At 37.7% G+C, this 17,431-nt stretch overlaps 1 protein-coding gene across 1 annotated transcript; it reads left to right on the top strand.

Moving 5' to 3' along the window:
* The first annotated feature begins 5,002 nt into the window (after positions 1 to 5,002).
* LOC110530955 (NLR family CARD domain-containing protein 3) lies at positions 5,003 to 16,705 on the top strand. The gene is made up of 4 exons (XM_090188277.1): positions 5,003 to 5,476; positions 12,671 to 12,813; positions 14,621 to 14,787; positions 14,889 to 16,705. Exons 2-4 carry the CDS (start codon positions 12,698 to 12,700, stop codon positions 16,703 to 16,705), a joined length of 2,100 nt encoding a protein of 699 aa, XP_090044403.1. The 5' UTR covers positions 5,003 to 5,476; positions 12,671 to 12,697.
* Positions 16,706 to 17,431: the final 726 nt, after the last annotated feature.

Raw genomic sequence — 17,431 nt, 5'->3', positions numbered from 1 at the left:
AGTAACAGTGTTGGGGTATCAACCTAATGGTAGAATGGATAGTAACAGTGTTGGGGTATCAACCTAATGGTAGAATGGATAGTAACAGTGTTGGGGTATCAACCTAATGGTAGAATGGATAGTAACACTGTTGGGGTATCAACCTAATGGTAGAATGGATAGTAACAGTGTTGGGGTACCAACCTAATGGTAGAATGGGTAGTAACAGTGTTGGGGTACCATCCTAATGGTAGAATGGATAGTAACAGTGTTGGGGTACCAACCTAATGGTAGAATGGATGGTAACAGTGTTGGGGTACCATCCTAATGGTAGAATGGGTAGTAACAGTGTTGATCCTGATCCTAGACCAATTAAATATAGTTTTTGGTTCCTAAAATGGTTCCATAGTGCTCTATTCTCTATGTAGTGCACTAGTATCGACCAGGGCCCTATTCCCTATGTAGTGCACTACTTTAGACCAGGGCCCATAGGGCTCTATATAGGGAATAGGGCCCTGGTCTAAAGTAGTGCACTATATAGGGAATAGGGCCCTGGTCTAAAGTAGTGCACTATATAGGGAATAGGGCCCTGGTCTAAAGTAGTGCACTACATAGGGAATAGGGCCCTGGTCTAAAGTAGTGCACTATATAGGGAATAGGGCCCTGGTCTAAAGCAGTACCACTATATAGGGAATAGGGCCCTGGTCTAAAGTAGTACCACTATATAGGGAATAGGGCCCTGGTCTAAAGTAGTACCACTATATATGGGGAATAGGGCCCTGGTCTAAAGTAGTGCACTATATAGGGAATAGGGCTCTGGTCTAAAGTAGTGCACTACATAGGGAATAGGGTACCATTTAGGACTCATTCTTTAACTTGGTGAGTATTCCACCACACTTCTGTCTATTCATTATTGGTTGGCTGGGAAGCCTGTAAACATTAATCTAATACACACACATTAAGAATGAGACACACACACACACACACACACACACACACACAGTAACGCAAAAACATCTACTGCCCCGTGTCCCTGAACAGGTAAATAATGTGCCAAACAAAAACCAGAACAGGTAACCATAACAACAGGGTGAAGAAAAACAAACTGTTCCGGTCGTTCTGCTTCGCTGATCAGTCCTCCGTCTATCGCTAAGCAACGGTCACTAGGCTGACACTACAACCCAGAGCCATGGATACAGGAAACTGGCCCATGTCCAGCTTTAGCATACGGGTCCATACAAATAGGCTCTAATCTCAACTGGCACCCTGTTCCCTATGAAGTGCACTACTTTAGACCAGAGCTGTGAGGGAAGTAGTACATTATATAAGGAGGAGGGTGCCATTTGAGGGTATGATCATAGACTACAAAGTTTGTGTGACTGTCTCTGGTTTAGACGTGACAGTCTAGTGTGCAGAGATGAGTGGGAGAGGGGAGTCTAGAGCTGTTTTCGAATACCCATACTAACATACTGTATACTACATACTTAATGAGAAAACTACATACTATTAGTTCATTTTAGTATACAGTATACTACATACTATTAGTTCATTTTAGTATACTGTATACTACATGTAACAGTATAATTTTAGACCGTCCCGTCGCCCATACCCGGGCGCGAACCAGGGACCTTCTGCACACATCAACAGTCACCCTCGAAGCGTCGTTACCCATCGCTCCACAAAAGCCGCGGCCCTTGCAGAACTACTACTTCAAGGTCTCAGAGCAAGTGACGTCACTGATTGAAACGCTACTTAGCGCCCACGCTAACTAAGCTAGCCGTTTCACATCCGTTACATACACACTAATGAGTATATACTACATACTATTAGTTCATTTTAGTATACTGTATACTACATACTTAATGAGGATATACTACATACTATTAGTTCATTTTAGTATACTGTATACTACATACTTAATGATTATATACTACATACTATTAGTTAATTTTAGTATACTGTAACCGACCAGCTCGTTGCTTTCTCTACCGGAAGTTGATGCTGTTGCTATGCAACCTCTTGCTAGCTAGTTAGCGTAACAAATTACTAGTTAGACATTGTTCGACTTTGGGTGTGTTATTAAATTAAATCTGGAGTGCTGGACGCTCAGACAGAGGAGTAGGGTTGATTTGAGCTTTCTGGTGCTGCTGGAAACAATTTAATTACGTTTTTTCCCCCCGATGTTTACTGACACTGGTCATATTCAACGGGTGTTGAGCGGCTCGTAAATTCATTATTCTGCGCTCTGGTCTCTCAGGCGAGATGCTCTGAAATCGGAGTAGAGACAGAGAGAATTTACGAAAACACAACGACTATACCATTTAGCTAAGCTAAGAATGACGGGAATAATCCAGTCAATAAACGTTGAGTAGTTAGTTAGCCTGTAGTTAATATACTGGCACGTTTGATGTATAAGTAGCCAACTACTGTAGCGTTAGGTAGGTAGCTAACATACCGGTACATACAGCTGTAATGATATGATGTGTGGTTCGTAAGGACAGCGCAGCTAGCAAATTGTCAGCCAACATAACGTGTAAGGTAATTTATTTGAAAAGTAATTACTTTATTACATTGCTCAAAATGTTCTTAACATTTGTCATAATTAGTTAAAGCAATTAATTTGTATCCGCTGTCGTTGGACTTCAGCAACATACTTTCCACTATTTTCTTCAAATCTGAAAACGACGTGAAGCCCCGCCCATTTCATGAAGAATTGCATTATGGGCCCTAAAGTGCGGAAGTAGTGTCCTCTGCGTATAAACTTCATATTTTGGCAAATTTTGTACGATATCCGGAAACTTTTGGCATACTAAACTATATCATACTATGACCATTAAGCGTACTATATACTCAATTCACGTCACAAATAGTGTGGTTAGTATGGTTAGTATGAGTATTAGAAAACGAACTTCCATCTGAAATGACACCCTATTGGAGGAGATGAGGGGAGACTAAGATTACCATCTGAAATGACACCCTATTGGAGGAGATGAGGAGAGTCTAGGACTACCATCTGAAATGACACCCTATTGGAGGAGATGAGGAGAGTCTAGGATTACCATCTGAAATGACACCCTATTGGAGGAGATGAGGGGGTCGAGGACTACCATCTGAAATGACACCCTATTGGAGGAGATGAGGGGAGTCGAAGATTACCATCTGAAATGACACCCTATTGGAGGAGATGAGGGGAGTCTAGGATTACCATCTGAAATGACACCCTATGGGAGGAGATTGTAAACATGTATTGTGATGTTATTGGAATGTATTTACTGTATTTGCATACTCACTGTGAATGTGTCTGGGAAACTGGCTCTGAGAATTTGGCATTCAACTTAAAACCACAGACATTTATTTGATGAATATACTATACAGTGTTGGCCTGTTAGAGGTTCATGAGAGAGACTGATTATCAACACCACCACCTCAGTATATCAGTAGTTTTGTCAGTGAGAGCCTCACGTCTGGAACACATTGACCATTGACAGACATAAGGAGCTGTGTAACCTGTCACTCCTTTACCAATGACTTGAGAGTGTCTGAAGGACATATAAGGAGCTGTGTGACCTGTCACTCCTTTATCAATGACTTGAGAGTGTCTGAAGGACATATAAGGAGCTGTTCGACCTACGTTGATCTACCTGCCCAGAAACTACAGTTAAATTAGCTAGCTGGCTAAATCTGTCACATTTACAGAAATTATGATTGATGTGAAGTATCTCTGTCAAATACATTTTCAATAAATGACAGGAAAAGGAATGGAATGTATTTGTCTGCGCATGTCTATCTCTGAATGTGTGTTGGTCTCTGTGTCTTTGATTAGTGTGATTAGTTCAATGTAACTTCACATTATAAATAGTCTATTTTTAACTTCATATGCTATACATTATAATCAATATTTTGGGGGGTTTACAGAATCATTGTCATTGTCTATCATTGTTACCATAAAAACACAGATATGAACGTCTTGCGTCCCTCTGCCGAACCTGGTTGTTGTCACACTGCCCTCTGCTGGTAGTACTGTAAAACATCACTCAAACAAATCCTAATATAAAATAATACAAAATGCACGTCTACCAGATAGAATATGAATTTATGGGCTGAATTCTGGCATTAAGTGTATGAAAACGTTACATGACATAAATGTGAATATATAATATAATCGTATACATGTTGAACCAGCCCACTGTGTTGAAATAGGAAGTACATTTATAAGGAAGTGAAGGAAGAAATGGACAATATCGGTAGAATAAATTTTTTTCTAAGGTTTGTACTGTACCGTTCTTTTACAATTTTACGGAGAAAAGTGGTTCGGAGGAGTGAGGCCATCGCACAGGTAAGACATCCACAAAATTGTTAAATTATTACAATACTGATTTCAACTTTCAATAATAATTATTTTAGGCTTCCTTACATTGATGCTGATTCATATTGATCAGCCTAGTCAATATGAATCAATGTTATATTATAGTCTACAGGGCTATGAGGTAGGTAGGGTATGGGTGATTGACTGCACATGACCGTGATTATTGTCTTTGCGCTCTTTCACTTCCCGGAGGAAGACCCGTCACGTAAACTAGTTTCTTTGAAAAATAAAAGTAATTCTCGTCAATTCGGGCAAGTAAAAGTGACGTGCGGCAATGGGTATTGAAACTGAATGAAGGGCTCATGTGAAAAGTTTTTGCCGCCATCACAACAACTGGGAGCTCTGAAAAATACGATGTCAGCGCTCGGGAAAGAGGACTGTTCAAATCGATTTTTCCCAGTCAGATTTATTTTTTTTACCGAGATCCCTGTGGTTTTGAATGCGACATTAAGTTGATAAACTCAGAAAGGTGGTGATCTGCTTTGCTCACTAGTTACCACATCCACAAAGTAAGAAGGTCCGCCTACCCGACCAATCATATGAGGGAGGGTGATGACGCATTAGCTTACCCGACCAATCATATGGTTCCGGGAAACGCTGCAATCTCCAAATGGGCAAATCTCGAGTTCAAGTTTTGAGGACCAAATAACGAAATACATTCAGGAACAAGAACTGGCAACGTCACTAAAATTCATACATCAGAAAAATACAAAAGTTTTGGCCAAAGAATTAAGTGGGCGTGTTTCTTTTTTTCAATAACTAGTATTTAAATGATTAGATCAACTGTTTGTTTTTTACGCACTACAAAGCCTTGACAAGAATGACGCGCTCGGCCCACTATTTATTGTTTCTGCAGTAAGGATTCACCCTCTTCAGAGAATTATTGTGTAACTTATCTGCAGTTAATCGCTGTTTTGAGCTCAAAAAGCACCTCGTAGCTGTATGTAAACCAGGGAGCGAAATGAACGGCTCTTTCACCGATGCAATTCGGTTACCGACGTTCACCAAAAAGATCCGTTCAAAAACAACCTGTCGTTATCGAACGACCCATCACTAGTTGAAACGGGAAATATTTGTATAAGGAAGTAGAGGAAGTAACGGACGTTATCGTCGAAGAAAAATGTTTGAGAGGTTTGTAGCTTTCTTTTACAATGTAATGTAGAAAAGTATTTTTGAGAAGTTAGTTCATCATAAAGAGAGAGATGATTTAGGGTTTAAGACATCCGCCAAGTTAATACAATATTGATTTAAACGTTCAAGAATGATTATTTTAGGCTTATTTACGTTGGTATTGATTCATAGTGATTAGCCTAATCAATAAGATACAATGTGATGTGAGAAAGGCTACAGGGCTATGAGGTATGGTATTATTGTTATCGGTGATTGACAGCACATTAAGGTGATTATTATCTGAGGAAACTGGCTCACTTTCACTTCCTGAAAGAAGACGTGCATCGGAATTATGTAAAGCTGTCATTAAATCAAATAGTCTGTCTCGTCAAGTAAATGTGACGTTCAACAATGTGCATATAAACTATTTAAATGTAGGGCTAAATCAAATATTAAGTTTAAAGCTTTCTGACGACAGATCAGGAAGGCGGTGGTCTGTTTGACGAACTGCAGATGCGCTCGATATAACGCCACCCGCTCATCTATGCGCGTTGTGAACCCCGGGTTGAATCATCAGCACGCCTTTTCTCAGAATGAAAACCCCGGTGCGCCGGGCGAGATAAACGGATCGCAACTCAAATGAACTCAATCAGTGCATGGGTCTATTCACTAAACCAGGGATGGGCAACTGGTGGCCCGCAACCAAGAATAAAAAACATTGTTTTGGAACTCAGTCTGGATCTCAACTTCCTGTTGAGAAAACACACGGTGCAGTTTGTAAATGTGGTTGAGCATCAGCAGTCAGTCTATTAGCCCATGTTAATAAAACTTGCAATAAACATGGTTGAATTACCAACCGGGGTGGGTCCCATTGTTCATCAGTTATTGTCACGGCTTTCTTCTGTTGAAGGAGAGGCGGACCAAAACGCAGCGTGGTTATTGTGATACATCTTTAATGAATATGATAAATGAACAATATACAAAACAAGAAATGCGGAAAAACCAAAAACAGCCCTATCTGGTGTAACAAAGACAGGAACAATCACCCACAAAACCCAACACAAAACAGGCTACCTAAATATGGCTCCCAATCAGAGACAATGACTAACACCTGCCTCTGAGAACCATATCAGGCCCAAACACAGAAACAGACAAACTAGACATCCAACATAGAATTCCCACTCAGATCACACCCTGACCAAACAAAACATAGAACATACAAAGCAAACTATGGTCAGGGTGTGACAGTTATCATATTAAAAACTGGTCAATTTTCCTCCATTTGAAAAACTACAACTATAATCATTGATTCCAAAACAAAAATAAAATAAAACCATCATAATTAATGTTCAGTTTATTTTGTTTCCTTCTATAAAAACTGGTAAAACTCATAGGAAACTCAACCCATAGGAATCCCCACCCAGTTGACTACTTTAAAATGGTTGTAGGCCTCAACCACATTCCGTTCTAAAACAGATTATATCCATGATGAGTCCTCCATCTCCAGGGCAACAGGCACAACTCCAATATAAAGTTGTTTTTTCCCCTCGTAACAACCTAACCATTACGAAACTTCTATTAGATCAAATAACGTAGCAATTTAGTAATTCCATTTTTTGTTGACAAATGTCAGCTAATAAGGATCCAAGTCAAATCAAATGAATAACATATTGGGCTGTGTATGTTTAATAACATAGTGGACTGTGTATGTTTAATAACATAGTGGACTGTGTATCTTTAATAACATAGTGGACTGTGTATCTTTAATAACATAGTGGACTGTGTATGTTTAATAACATAGTGGACTGTGTATCTTTAATAACATAGTGGACTGTGTATGTTTAATAACATAGTGGACTGTGTATCTTTAATAACATAGTGGACTGTGTATGTTTAATAACATAGTGGACTGTGTATCTTTAATAACATATTGGACTGTGTATGTTTAATAACATAGTGGACTGTGTATGTTTAATAACATATTGGACTGTGTATCTTTAATAACATAGTGGACTGTGTATGTAACATATTGGACTGTGTATCTTTAATAACATAGTGGACTGTGTATGTTTAATAACATAGTGGACTGTGTATCTTTAATAACATAGTGGACTGTGTATCTTTAATAACATAGTGGACTGTGTATGTTTAATAACATATTGGACTGTGTATGTTTAATAACATAGTGGACTGTGTATCTTTAATAACATAGTGGACTGTGTATGTAACATATTGGACTGTGTATCTTTAATAACATAGCGGACTGTGTATCTTTAATAACATAGTGGACTGTGTATCTTTAATAACATAGTGGACTGTGTATCTTTAATAACATAGTGGACTGTGTATCTTTAATAACATAGTGGACTGTGTATCTTTAATAACATAGTGGACTGTGTATCTTTAATAACATAGTGGACTGTGTATCTTTAATAACATATTGGACTGTGTATCTTTAATAACATAGTGGACTGTGTATGTTTAATAACATAGTGGACTGTGTATCTTTAATAACATATTGGACTGTGTATCTTTAATAACATAGTGGACTGTGTATGTTTAATAACATAGTGGACTGTGTATCTTTAATAACATAGTGGACTGTGTATGTTTAATAACATAGTGGACTGTGTATCTTTAATAACATAGTGGACTGTGTATGTTTAATAACATAGTGGACTGTGTATCTTTAATAACATAGTGGACTGTGTATCTTTAATAACATAGTGGACTGTGTATCTTTAATAACATAGTGGACTGTGTATCTTTAATAACATAGTGGACTGTGTATCTTTAATAACATAGTGGACTGTGTATCTTTAATAACATAGTGGACTGTGTATCTTTAATAACATATTGGACTGTGTATGTTTAATAACATATTGGACTGTGTATCTTTAATAACATAGTGGACTGTGTATCTTTAATAACATAGTGGACTGTGTATGTTTAATAACATAGTGGACTGTGTATCTTTAATAACATAGTGGACTGTGTATCTTTAATAACATAGTGGACTGTGTATCTTTAATAACATTTTGGACTGTGTATCTTTAATAACATAGTGGACTGTGTATCTTTAATAACATATTGGACTGTGTATGTTTAATAACATATTGGACTGTGTATCTTTAATAACATAGTGGACTGTGTATGTTTAATAACATAGTGGACTGTGTATGTTTAATAACATAGTGGACTGTGTATCTTTAATAACATAGTGGACTGTGTATCTTTAATAACATAGTGGACTGTGTATCTTTAATAACATAGTGGACTGTGTATGTTTAATAACATAGTGGACTGTGTATGTTTAATAACATAGTGGACTGTGTATCTTTAATAACATAGTGGACTGTGTATGTTTAATAACATAGTGGACTGTGTATCTTTAATAACATAGTGGACTGTGTATGTAACATATTGGACTGTGTATCTTTAATAACATAGTGGACTGTGTATCTTTAATAACATAGTGGACTGTGTATCTTTAATAACATAGTGGACTGTGTATCTTTAATAACATAGTGGACTGTGTATCTTTAATAACATATTGGACTGTGTATCTTTAATAACATAGTGGACTGTGTATGTTTAATAACATAGTGGACTGTGTATCTTTAATAACATATTGGACTGTGTATCTTTAATAACATAGTGGACTGTGTATGTTTAATAACATAGTGGACTGTGTATCTTTAATAACATAGTGGACTGTGTATGTTTAATAACATAGTGGACTGTGTATCTTTAATAACATAGTGGACTGTGTATGTTTAATAACATAGTGGACTGTGTATCTTTAATAACATAGTGGACTGTGTATCTTTAATAACATAGTGGACTGTGTATCTTTAATAACATAGTGGACTGTGTATCTTTAATAACATAGTGGACTGTGTATCTTTAATAACATAGTGGACTGTGTATCTTTAATAACATAGTGGACTGTGTATCTTTAATAACATATTGGACTGTGTATGTTTAATAACATATTGGACTGTGTATCTTTAATAACATAGTGGACTGTGTATCTTTAATAACATAGTGGACTGTGTATGTTTAATAACATAGTGGACTGTGTATCTTTAATAACATAGTGGACTGTGTATGTTTAATAACATATTGGACTGTGTATCTTTAATAACATAGTGGACTGTGTATCTTTAATAACATAGTGGACTGTGTATGTTTAATAACATAGTGGACTGTGTATGTTTAATAACATAGTGGACTGTGTATGTTTAATAACATAGTGGACTGTGTATCTTTAATAACATAGTGGACTGTGTATGTTTAATAACATAGTGGACTGTGTATCTTTAATAACATAGTGGACTGTGTATGTAACATATTGGACTGTGTATCTTTAATAACATAGTGGACTGTGTATCTTTAATAACATAGTGGACTGTGTATCTTTAATAACATAGTGGACTGTGTATCTTTAATAACATAGTGGACTGTGTATCTTTAATAACATAGTGGACTGTGTATCTTTAATAACATAGTGGACTGTGTATCTTTAATAACATATTGGACTGTGTATCTTTAATAACATAGTGGACTGTGTATGTTTAATAACATAGTGGACTGTGTATCTTTAATAACATATTGGACTGTGTATCTTTAATAACATAGTGGACTGTGTATCTTTAATAACATATTGGACTGTGTATCTTTAATAACATAGTGGACTGTGTATGTTTAATAACATAGTGGACTGTGTATCTTTAATAACATAGTGGACTGTGTATGTTTAATAACATAGTGGACTGTGTATCTTTAATAACATAGTGGACTGTGTATGTTTAATAACATAGTGGACTGTGTATCTTTAATAACATAGTGGACTGTGTATCTTTAATAACATAGTGGACTGTGTATCTTTAATAACATAGTGGACTGTGTATCTTTAATAACATAGTGGACTGTGTATCTTTAATAACATAGTGGACTGTGTATCTTTAATAACATAGTGGACTGTGTATCTTTAATAACATATTGGACTGTGTATGTTTAATAACATATTGGACTGTGTATGTTTAATAACATAGTGGACTGTGTATCTTTAATAACATAGTGGACTGTGTATGTTTAATAACATAGTGGACTGTGTATCTTTAATAACATAGTGGACTGTGTATGTTTAATAACATAGTGGACTGTGTATCTTTAATAACATAGTGGACTGTGTATCTTTAATAACATATTGGACTGTGTATCTTTAATAACATTTTGGACTGTGTATCTTTAATAACATAGTGGACTGTGTATCTTTAATAACATAGTGGACTGTGTATCTTTAATAACATAGTGGACTGTGTATCTTTAATAACATATTGGACTGTGTATGTTTAATAACATATTGGACTGTGTATCTTTAATAACATAGTGGACTGTGTATCTTTAATAACATAGTGGACTGTGTATGTTTAATAACATAGTGGACTGTGTATCTTTAATAACATAGTGGACTGTGTATCTTTAATAACATAGTGGACTGTGTATCTTTAATAACATTTTGGACTGTGTATCTTTAATAACATAGTGGACTGTGTATCTTTAATAACATATTGGACTGTGTATGTTTAATAACATATTGGACTGTGTATCTTTAATAACATAGTGGACTGTGTATCTTTAATAACATAGTGGACTGTGTATCTTTAATAACATAGTGGACTGTGTATGTTTAATAACATAGTGGACTGTGTATGTTTAATAACATAGTGGACTGTGTATGTTTAATAACATAGTGGACTGTGTATCTTTAATAACATAGTGGACTGTGTATGTTTAATAACATATTGGACTGTGTATCTTTAATAACATAGTGGACTGTGTATCTTTAATAACATAGTGGACTGTGTATCTTTAATAACATAGTGGACTGTGTATCTTTAATAACATAGTGGACTGTGTATCTTTAATAACATAGTGGACTGTGTATCTTTAATAACATAGTGGACTGTGTATCTTTAATAACATATTGGACTGTGTATCTTTAATAACATAGTGGACTGTGTATGTTTAATAACATAGTGGACTGTGTATCTTTAATAACATATTGGACTGTGTATCTTTAATAACATAGTGGACTGTGTATCTTTAATAACATATTGGACTGTGTATCTTTAATAACATAGTGGACTGTGTATGTTTAATAACATAGTGGACTGTGTATCTTTAATAACATAGTGGACTGTGTATGTTTAATAACATAGTGGACTGTGTATCTTTAATAACATAGTGGACTGTGTATGTTTAATAACATAGTGGACTGTGTATCTTTAATAACATAGTGGACTGTGTATCTTTAATAACATAGTGGACTGTGTATCTTTAATAACATAGTGGACTGTGTATCTTTAATAACATAGTGGACTGTGTATCTTTAATAACATAGTGGACTGTGTATCTTTAATAACATAGTGGACTGTGTATCTTTAATAACATATTGGACTGTGTATGTTTAATAACATATTGGACTGTGTATGTTTAATAACATAGTGGACTGTGTATCTTTAATAACATAGTGGACTGTGTATGTTTAATAACATAGTGGACTGTGTATCTTTAATAACATAGTGGACTGTGTATGTTTAATAACATAGTGGACTGTGTATCTTTAATAACATAGTGGACTGTGTATCTTTAATAACATATTGGACTGTGTATCTTTAATAACATTTTGGACTGTGTATCTTTAATAACATAGTGGACTGTGTATCTTTAATAACATAGTGGACTGTGTATCTTTAATAACATAGTGGACTGTGTATGTTTAATAACATAGTGGACTGTGTATGTTTAATAACATAGTGGACTGTGTATCTTTAATAACATAGTGGACTGTGTATCTTTAATAACATAGTGGACTGTGTATCTTTAATAACATAGTGGACTGTGTATGTTTAATAACATAGTGGACTGTGTATGTAACATATTGGACTGTGTATCTTTAATAACATAGTGGACTGTGTATCTTTAATAACATAGTGGACTGTGTATCTTTAATAACATAGTGGACTGTGTATCTTTAATAACATAGTGGACTGTGTATCTTTAATAACATAGTGGACTGTGTATGTTGGATACAATATGAAGTCGCTGATTGAACTCTTTGACCACAGATAGTAAATGTGTTGTCATTGTTTATGGTTCTTCAACAAGGTTCAGAAATATTGACTGTTCTGTTATTTCTTATTGTAGCTGAGTGAGTTTTGACTTACATCTAATATGAGTCTCTCTGGGGAGAGAGAGGAGGAGACCACAGCCTCTAAAATGAGTCTCTCTGGGGAGAGAGAGGAGGGGACCACTGACTCTAAAATGACTCAAGAGACCAGTTCTAAGTGGTAAGAGATTAAATGTAAAATATACATTTCTCTTAAAGATATAAAACTAAAGGGAAAAGTATTCCCAAATTATATCAAATGTAGGTCTACAGTCGTGGCCAAAAGTTTTGAGAATGACACAAATATTAGTTTTCACAAAGTCTGCTGCCTCAGTGTCTTTAGATATTTTTTGTCAGATGTTACTATGGAATACTGAAGTATAATTACAAGCATTTCATAAGTGTCCAAGGCTTTTATTGACAATTACATGAAGTTGATGCAAAGAGTCAATATGTGCAGTGTTGACCCTTCTTTTTCAAGACCTCTGCATTCCACCCTGGCATGCTGTCAATTAACTTCTGGGCCACATCCTGACTGATGGCAGCCCATTCTTGCATAATCAATGCTTGGAGTTTGTCAGAATTTGTGGGGTTTTGTTTGTCCACCCACCTGTTGAGGATTGACCAGAAGTTCTCAATGGGATTAAGGTCTGGGGAGTTTCCTGGCCATGGACCCAAAATATTGATCTGTTTTTTCTTCCCCGAGCCACTTAGTTATCACTTTTGCCTTATGGTAAGGTGCTCCATCATGCTGGAAAAGGCATGGTTCGTCACCAAACTGTTTCTGGATGGTTGGGAGAAGTTGCTCTCAGAGAATGTGTTGGTACCATTCTTTATTCATGGCTGTGTTCTTAGGCAAAATTGTGAATGAGCCCATTCCCTTGGCTGAGAAGCAACCCCACACATGAATGGTCTCAGGATGCTTTACTGTTGGCATGACACAGAACTGATGGTAGCGCTCACCTTGTCTTCTCCGGACAAGCTTTTTTCTGGATGCCCCAAACAATCGGAAAGGGGATTCATCAGAGAAAATGACTTTACCCCAGCCCTCAGCAGTCCAATCCCTGTACCTGTTGCAGAATATCAGTCTGTCCCTGACTTTTTTCCTGGAGAGAAGTGGCTTCTTTGCTGCCCTTCTTGACACCAGGCCATCCTCCAAAAGTCTTCACCTCACTGTGCGTGCAGATGCACTCACACCTGCCTGCTGCCATTCCTGAGCAAACTTTGTACTGGTGGTGCCCCGATTCTACAGCTGAATCAACTTTAGGAGACGGTCCTGGCGCTTGCTGGACTTTGGGAGCCCTGAAGCCTTCTTCACAACAATTGAACCGCTCTCCTTGAAGCTCTTGATTATCCGATAAATGGTTGATTTAGGTGCGATCTTACTGGCAGCAATATCCTTGCCCGTGAATCCCTTTTTTTGTGCAAAGCAATGATGACAGCACGTGTTTCCTTGCAGGTAACCATGGTTGACAGAGGAAGAACAATGATTCCAAGCACAACCCTCATTTTGAAGCTTCCAGTCTGTTATTCAAACTCAATCAGCATGACAGTGTGATCTACAGCCTTATCCTCATCAACACTCGCACCTGTGTTAAGAAGACAATCACTGACATGATGTCAGCTGGTCCTTTTGCGGCAGGGCTGAAATGCAGTGGAAATGTTTTTGGGGGATTCAGTTCATTTGCATGGCAAAGAGGGACTTTGAAAATCATCTGATCACTCCTCATAACATTCTGGAGTATATGCAAATTGCCAACATACAAACTGAGGCAGCAGACTTTGTGAAAATTAATATTAATTCTCAAAACTTTTGGCCATGACTGTACATCATTCATTTAAAAGGCCAAAAATGGATTTACCAATTGCAGACTGTAGCTTTATAAGAAACATCAGGCCTAGAAGTTCCACTATACAGTTGTTAAAATGAAGTAGATGAGGATTTGATGTGATATTGATGAGGTGTTCTGTCTCCCTGTTTTGTTCAGTGTCCAGAAGCCCAGAGCAGAGTCACCTACAACCAGCCTGCTATCAATGAAGAGTGATCAGCCACCTGCTTTCAGCCAGGAACCATTACCAGATGACAATAAGGAAGTGGAGAGTTTGGACAGTGAGGATGTATTAAAGATCACACACAACCTTCTGGACAGAAGAAGTAAGACTGTGTTTCATACAATATCACAAAGAATGGTACAAAGGCCCTTATAAAACACACACACAAACTTATGAGTCCCAACTCTCATTGTTTTCCTACAGGTCAAACTCTGCTGATAGTCCAACATGACATTAAGGCTAAACTGAAACACAAGTATCAACACATATCTGAAGGAATTGGACACCATGGAAATCAATGTTTGTTCAAAGACATCTACACAGAGCTCTATATCACAGAGGGTGGAAGTGGAGGGCTCAATAATGAACATGAGGTTAGACAGATAGAGATGGCATCCAATAAACAAAACACACAAGAGACACCAATCAAATGCAACGACATCTTCAAGCCTTTACCTGGACAAGACAAACCAATCAGAACTGTGCTGACCAAAGGAATCGCTGGCATTGGAAAAACAGTTTCTGTGCAGAAGGTCATCCTTGACTGGGCAGAGGGAAAAGCAAATCAGGACGTTCATTTCATGTTTCCTCTTCCTTTCCGTGATCTGAACCTGAAAAAGGACCAATACAGTCTGATGCAACTTCTTTCCCACTACTTCTCAGAGCTGAAGGAGATTGACAGCATTGAAGATGGTGAAACCAAAACTGTTTTCATTTTTGATGGTCTGGATGAGTGTCGACTTCCTCTAGACTTCAAAAACAATGAGAAGTGCTGTGATGTCACGAAGCCAACCTCAGTGGACGTGCTGCTGACAAACCTCATCAAGGGGAATTTGCTTCCCTCTGCTCTACTCTGGATAACTTCACGACCTGCAGCAGCCAATCAGATCCCTCCTGAGTGTGTTGACCAGATGACAGAGGTACGAGGGTTCAATGATCCACAGAAGAAGGAGTACTTCAGGAAGAAAATCACAGATCAGAAACTGGCCAATGAAATCATCAAACACATGAAGACATCAAGGAGCCTCCACATCATGTGCCACATGCCAGTCTTCTGTTGGATATCAGCCACTGTCCTTGAGATGATGCTGAAAGAGGCAGAGAAGGATGAAGTCCCCAAAACTCTGACCCAGATGTACTCACACTTCATTCTCATCCAAATCATTGCGAAGAACAAGAAGTACCACAAAGCCACAGAGACGAACCCAAAGGAAATGTCTCAGTCAGACAAAGCGATGATCCTGAAACTGGCAAAGCTGGCTTTCCAACAGCTGCTGAAGGGCAACCTGATCTTCTATGAGGAGGACCTGAGAGAGTGTGGCCTTGATGTCACAGAGGCATCAGAGTACTCAGCATTGTGTGCAGAGATCTTTAAAGAGGAATCTGGGCTGTACCAAGACAAGGTCTACAGCTTTGTGCATCTGAGCATTCAGGAGTTTCTAGCAGCAGTGCATGCTTTAGAATCATGTCTGGACAAGAAGGAAAATGTTTTCTCCCCCAAAGCAGTCCCTACTGATGATGAAGAAGAGGAGGAGTCAATCCAGTTGTCTGACTTACACAGGAGAGCAGTGGACCAGGCCTTGAAGAGTGAGAATGGACACCTGGACTTGTTCCTCCGCTTCCTTCTGGGTCTCTCACTGGAGTCCAATCAGAATCTGTTACGAGGCCTTCTGACACAGACAGGAAGTACAACACAGACCAATGAGGAAACAGTTAAAAGAACAGTCAGGTACCTTTCAGACAAGATCAACCAGGAATCCTCACCAGAAAGGATCATCAACTTGTTCCACTGTCTGAATGAACTTGGTGCCAATTCTCTAGTTGAAGACATGCAGACCTCCCTGCATTCAGGAACTCTTTCAGAAACAAGACTAAAACCTGACCAATGTTCAGCCCTGGCCTACCTGTTACTGATGTCAGAGGAGGTGCTGGAGGAGTTTGACCTGAAGACATACAACACATCAGAGAAAGGTTATCAGAGGTTGCTGCCGGTAGTGAGAACCTGCAAGAGAGCACTGTAAGTTCTGTTATTGAGTTGATGTATACAGTATCATTATAATGAAGGATTTGTTTATCTAACAGATTATCTCCTCTCTCCAGACTAGCTGGCTGTGAACTCACATATGAATCCTGTGAGACTCTGACCTCAGCTCTGCAGACACCAAACTCCCCCCTGAGAGAACTGGACCTCAGCAACAATGACCTGGGAGACAGAGGAGTGGAGCTGCTCTGTGTTGGACTAACCAGTCCACTCTGCAACATACAGACACTAGTGTGAGTTAAATATCTTCAGTATCCACTGTCTTTATAGTGTTTATATATTTGTAGTTATTATGTGTTAGGTTTTTTACATTAGTTGAACATTATGATAAATATGCAGAAACATACATACAATGTGATAAATATATCAAACTAAGGTTGAGAATATCTTGAGTGAGATAGTATGTTTTTAGCATTGGTGAATCATGTGCGCTTTTGTTATTGTCTTAATGTATCTCATTATTCTTAAAGCGTTGCATATTTAACAGTGTATCGACATTAGTGGTCAAACGATTATGATTTTTACACCGATACCGAATATTGGAGGACCAAAAAAAGCAGAAACCGATTAATTGGACAATTTTGTATTTTTTATCACAAATTAGACACCTTGGTTTCCCTGGTGCCAATTCAATGTCATTGTCCCACACTGGTGCTCTGCTTTTCTCTGCTATCTGTAAAATTAATATAATCGTACACACACACAC

Source organism: Oncorhynchus mykiss, chromosome 10 (genome assembly GCF_057628025.1).
Source record: "Oncorhynchus mykiss isolate SJ-2025 chromosome 10, ASM5762802v1, whole genome shotgun sequence".
Lineage (NCBI taxonomy): Eukaryota > Metazoa > Chordata > Actinopteri > Salmoniformes > Salmonidae > Oncorhynchus > Oncorhynchus mykiss.
This window is presented reverse-complemented; position numbering and strand designations above follow the sequence as displayed.

Excerpts from the sequence above, each read along its gene's own strand:
- LOC110530955 (XM_090188277.1), top strand. The coding sequence starts at position 12,698 with ATGAGTCTCTCTGGGGAGAGAGAGGAGGAGACCACAGCCTCTAAAATG. Across the intron at positions 12,814-14,620 it reads CAAGAGACCAGTTCTAAGTG|TGTCCAGAAGCCCAGAGCAG; the intron begins GTAAGAGATTAA and ends TGTTTTGTTCAG. Across the intron at positions 14,788-14,888 it reads CAACCTTCTGGACAGAAGAA|GTCAAACTCTGCTGATAGTC; the intron begins GTAAGACTGTGT and ends GTTTTCCTACAG.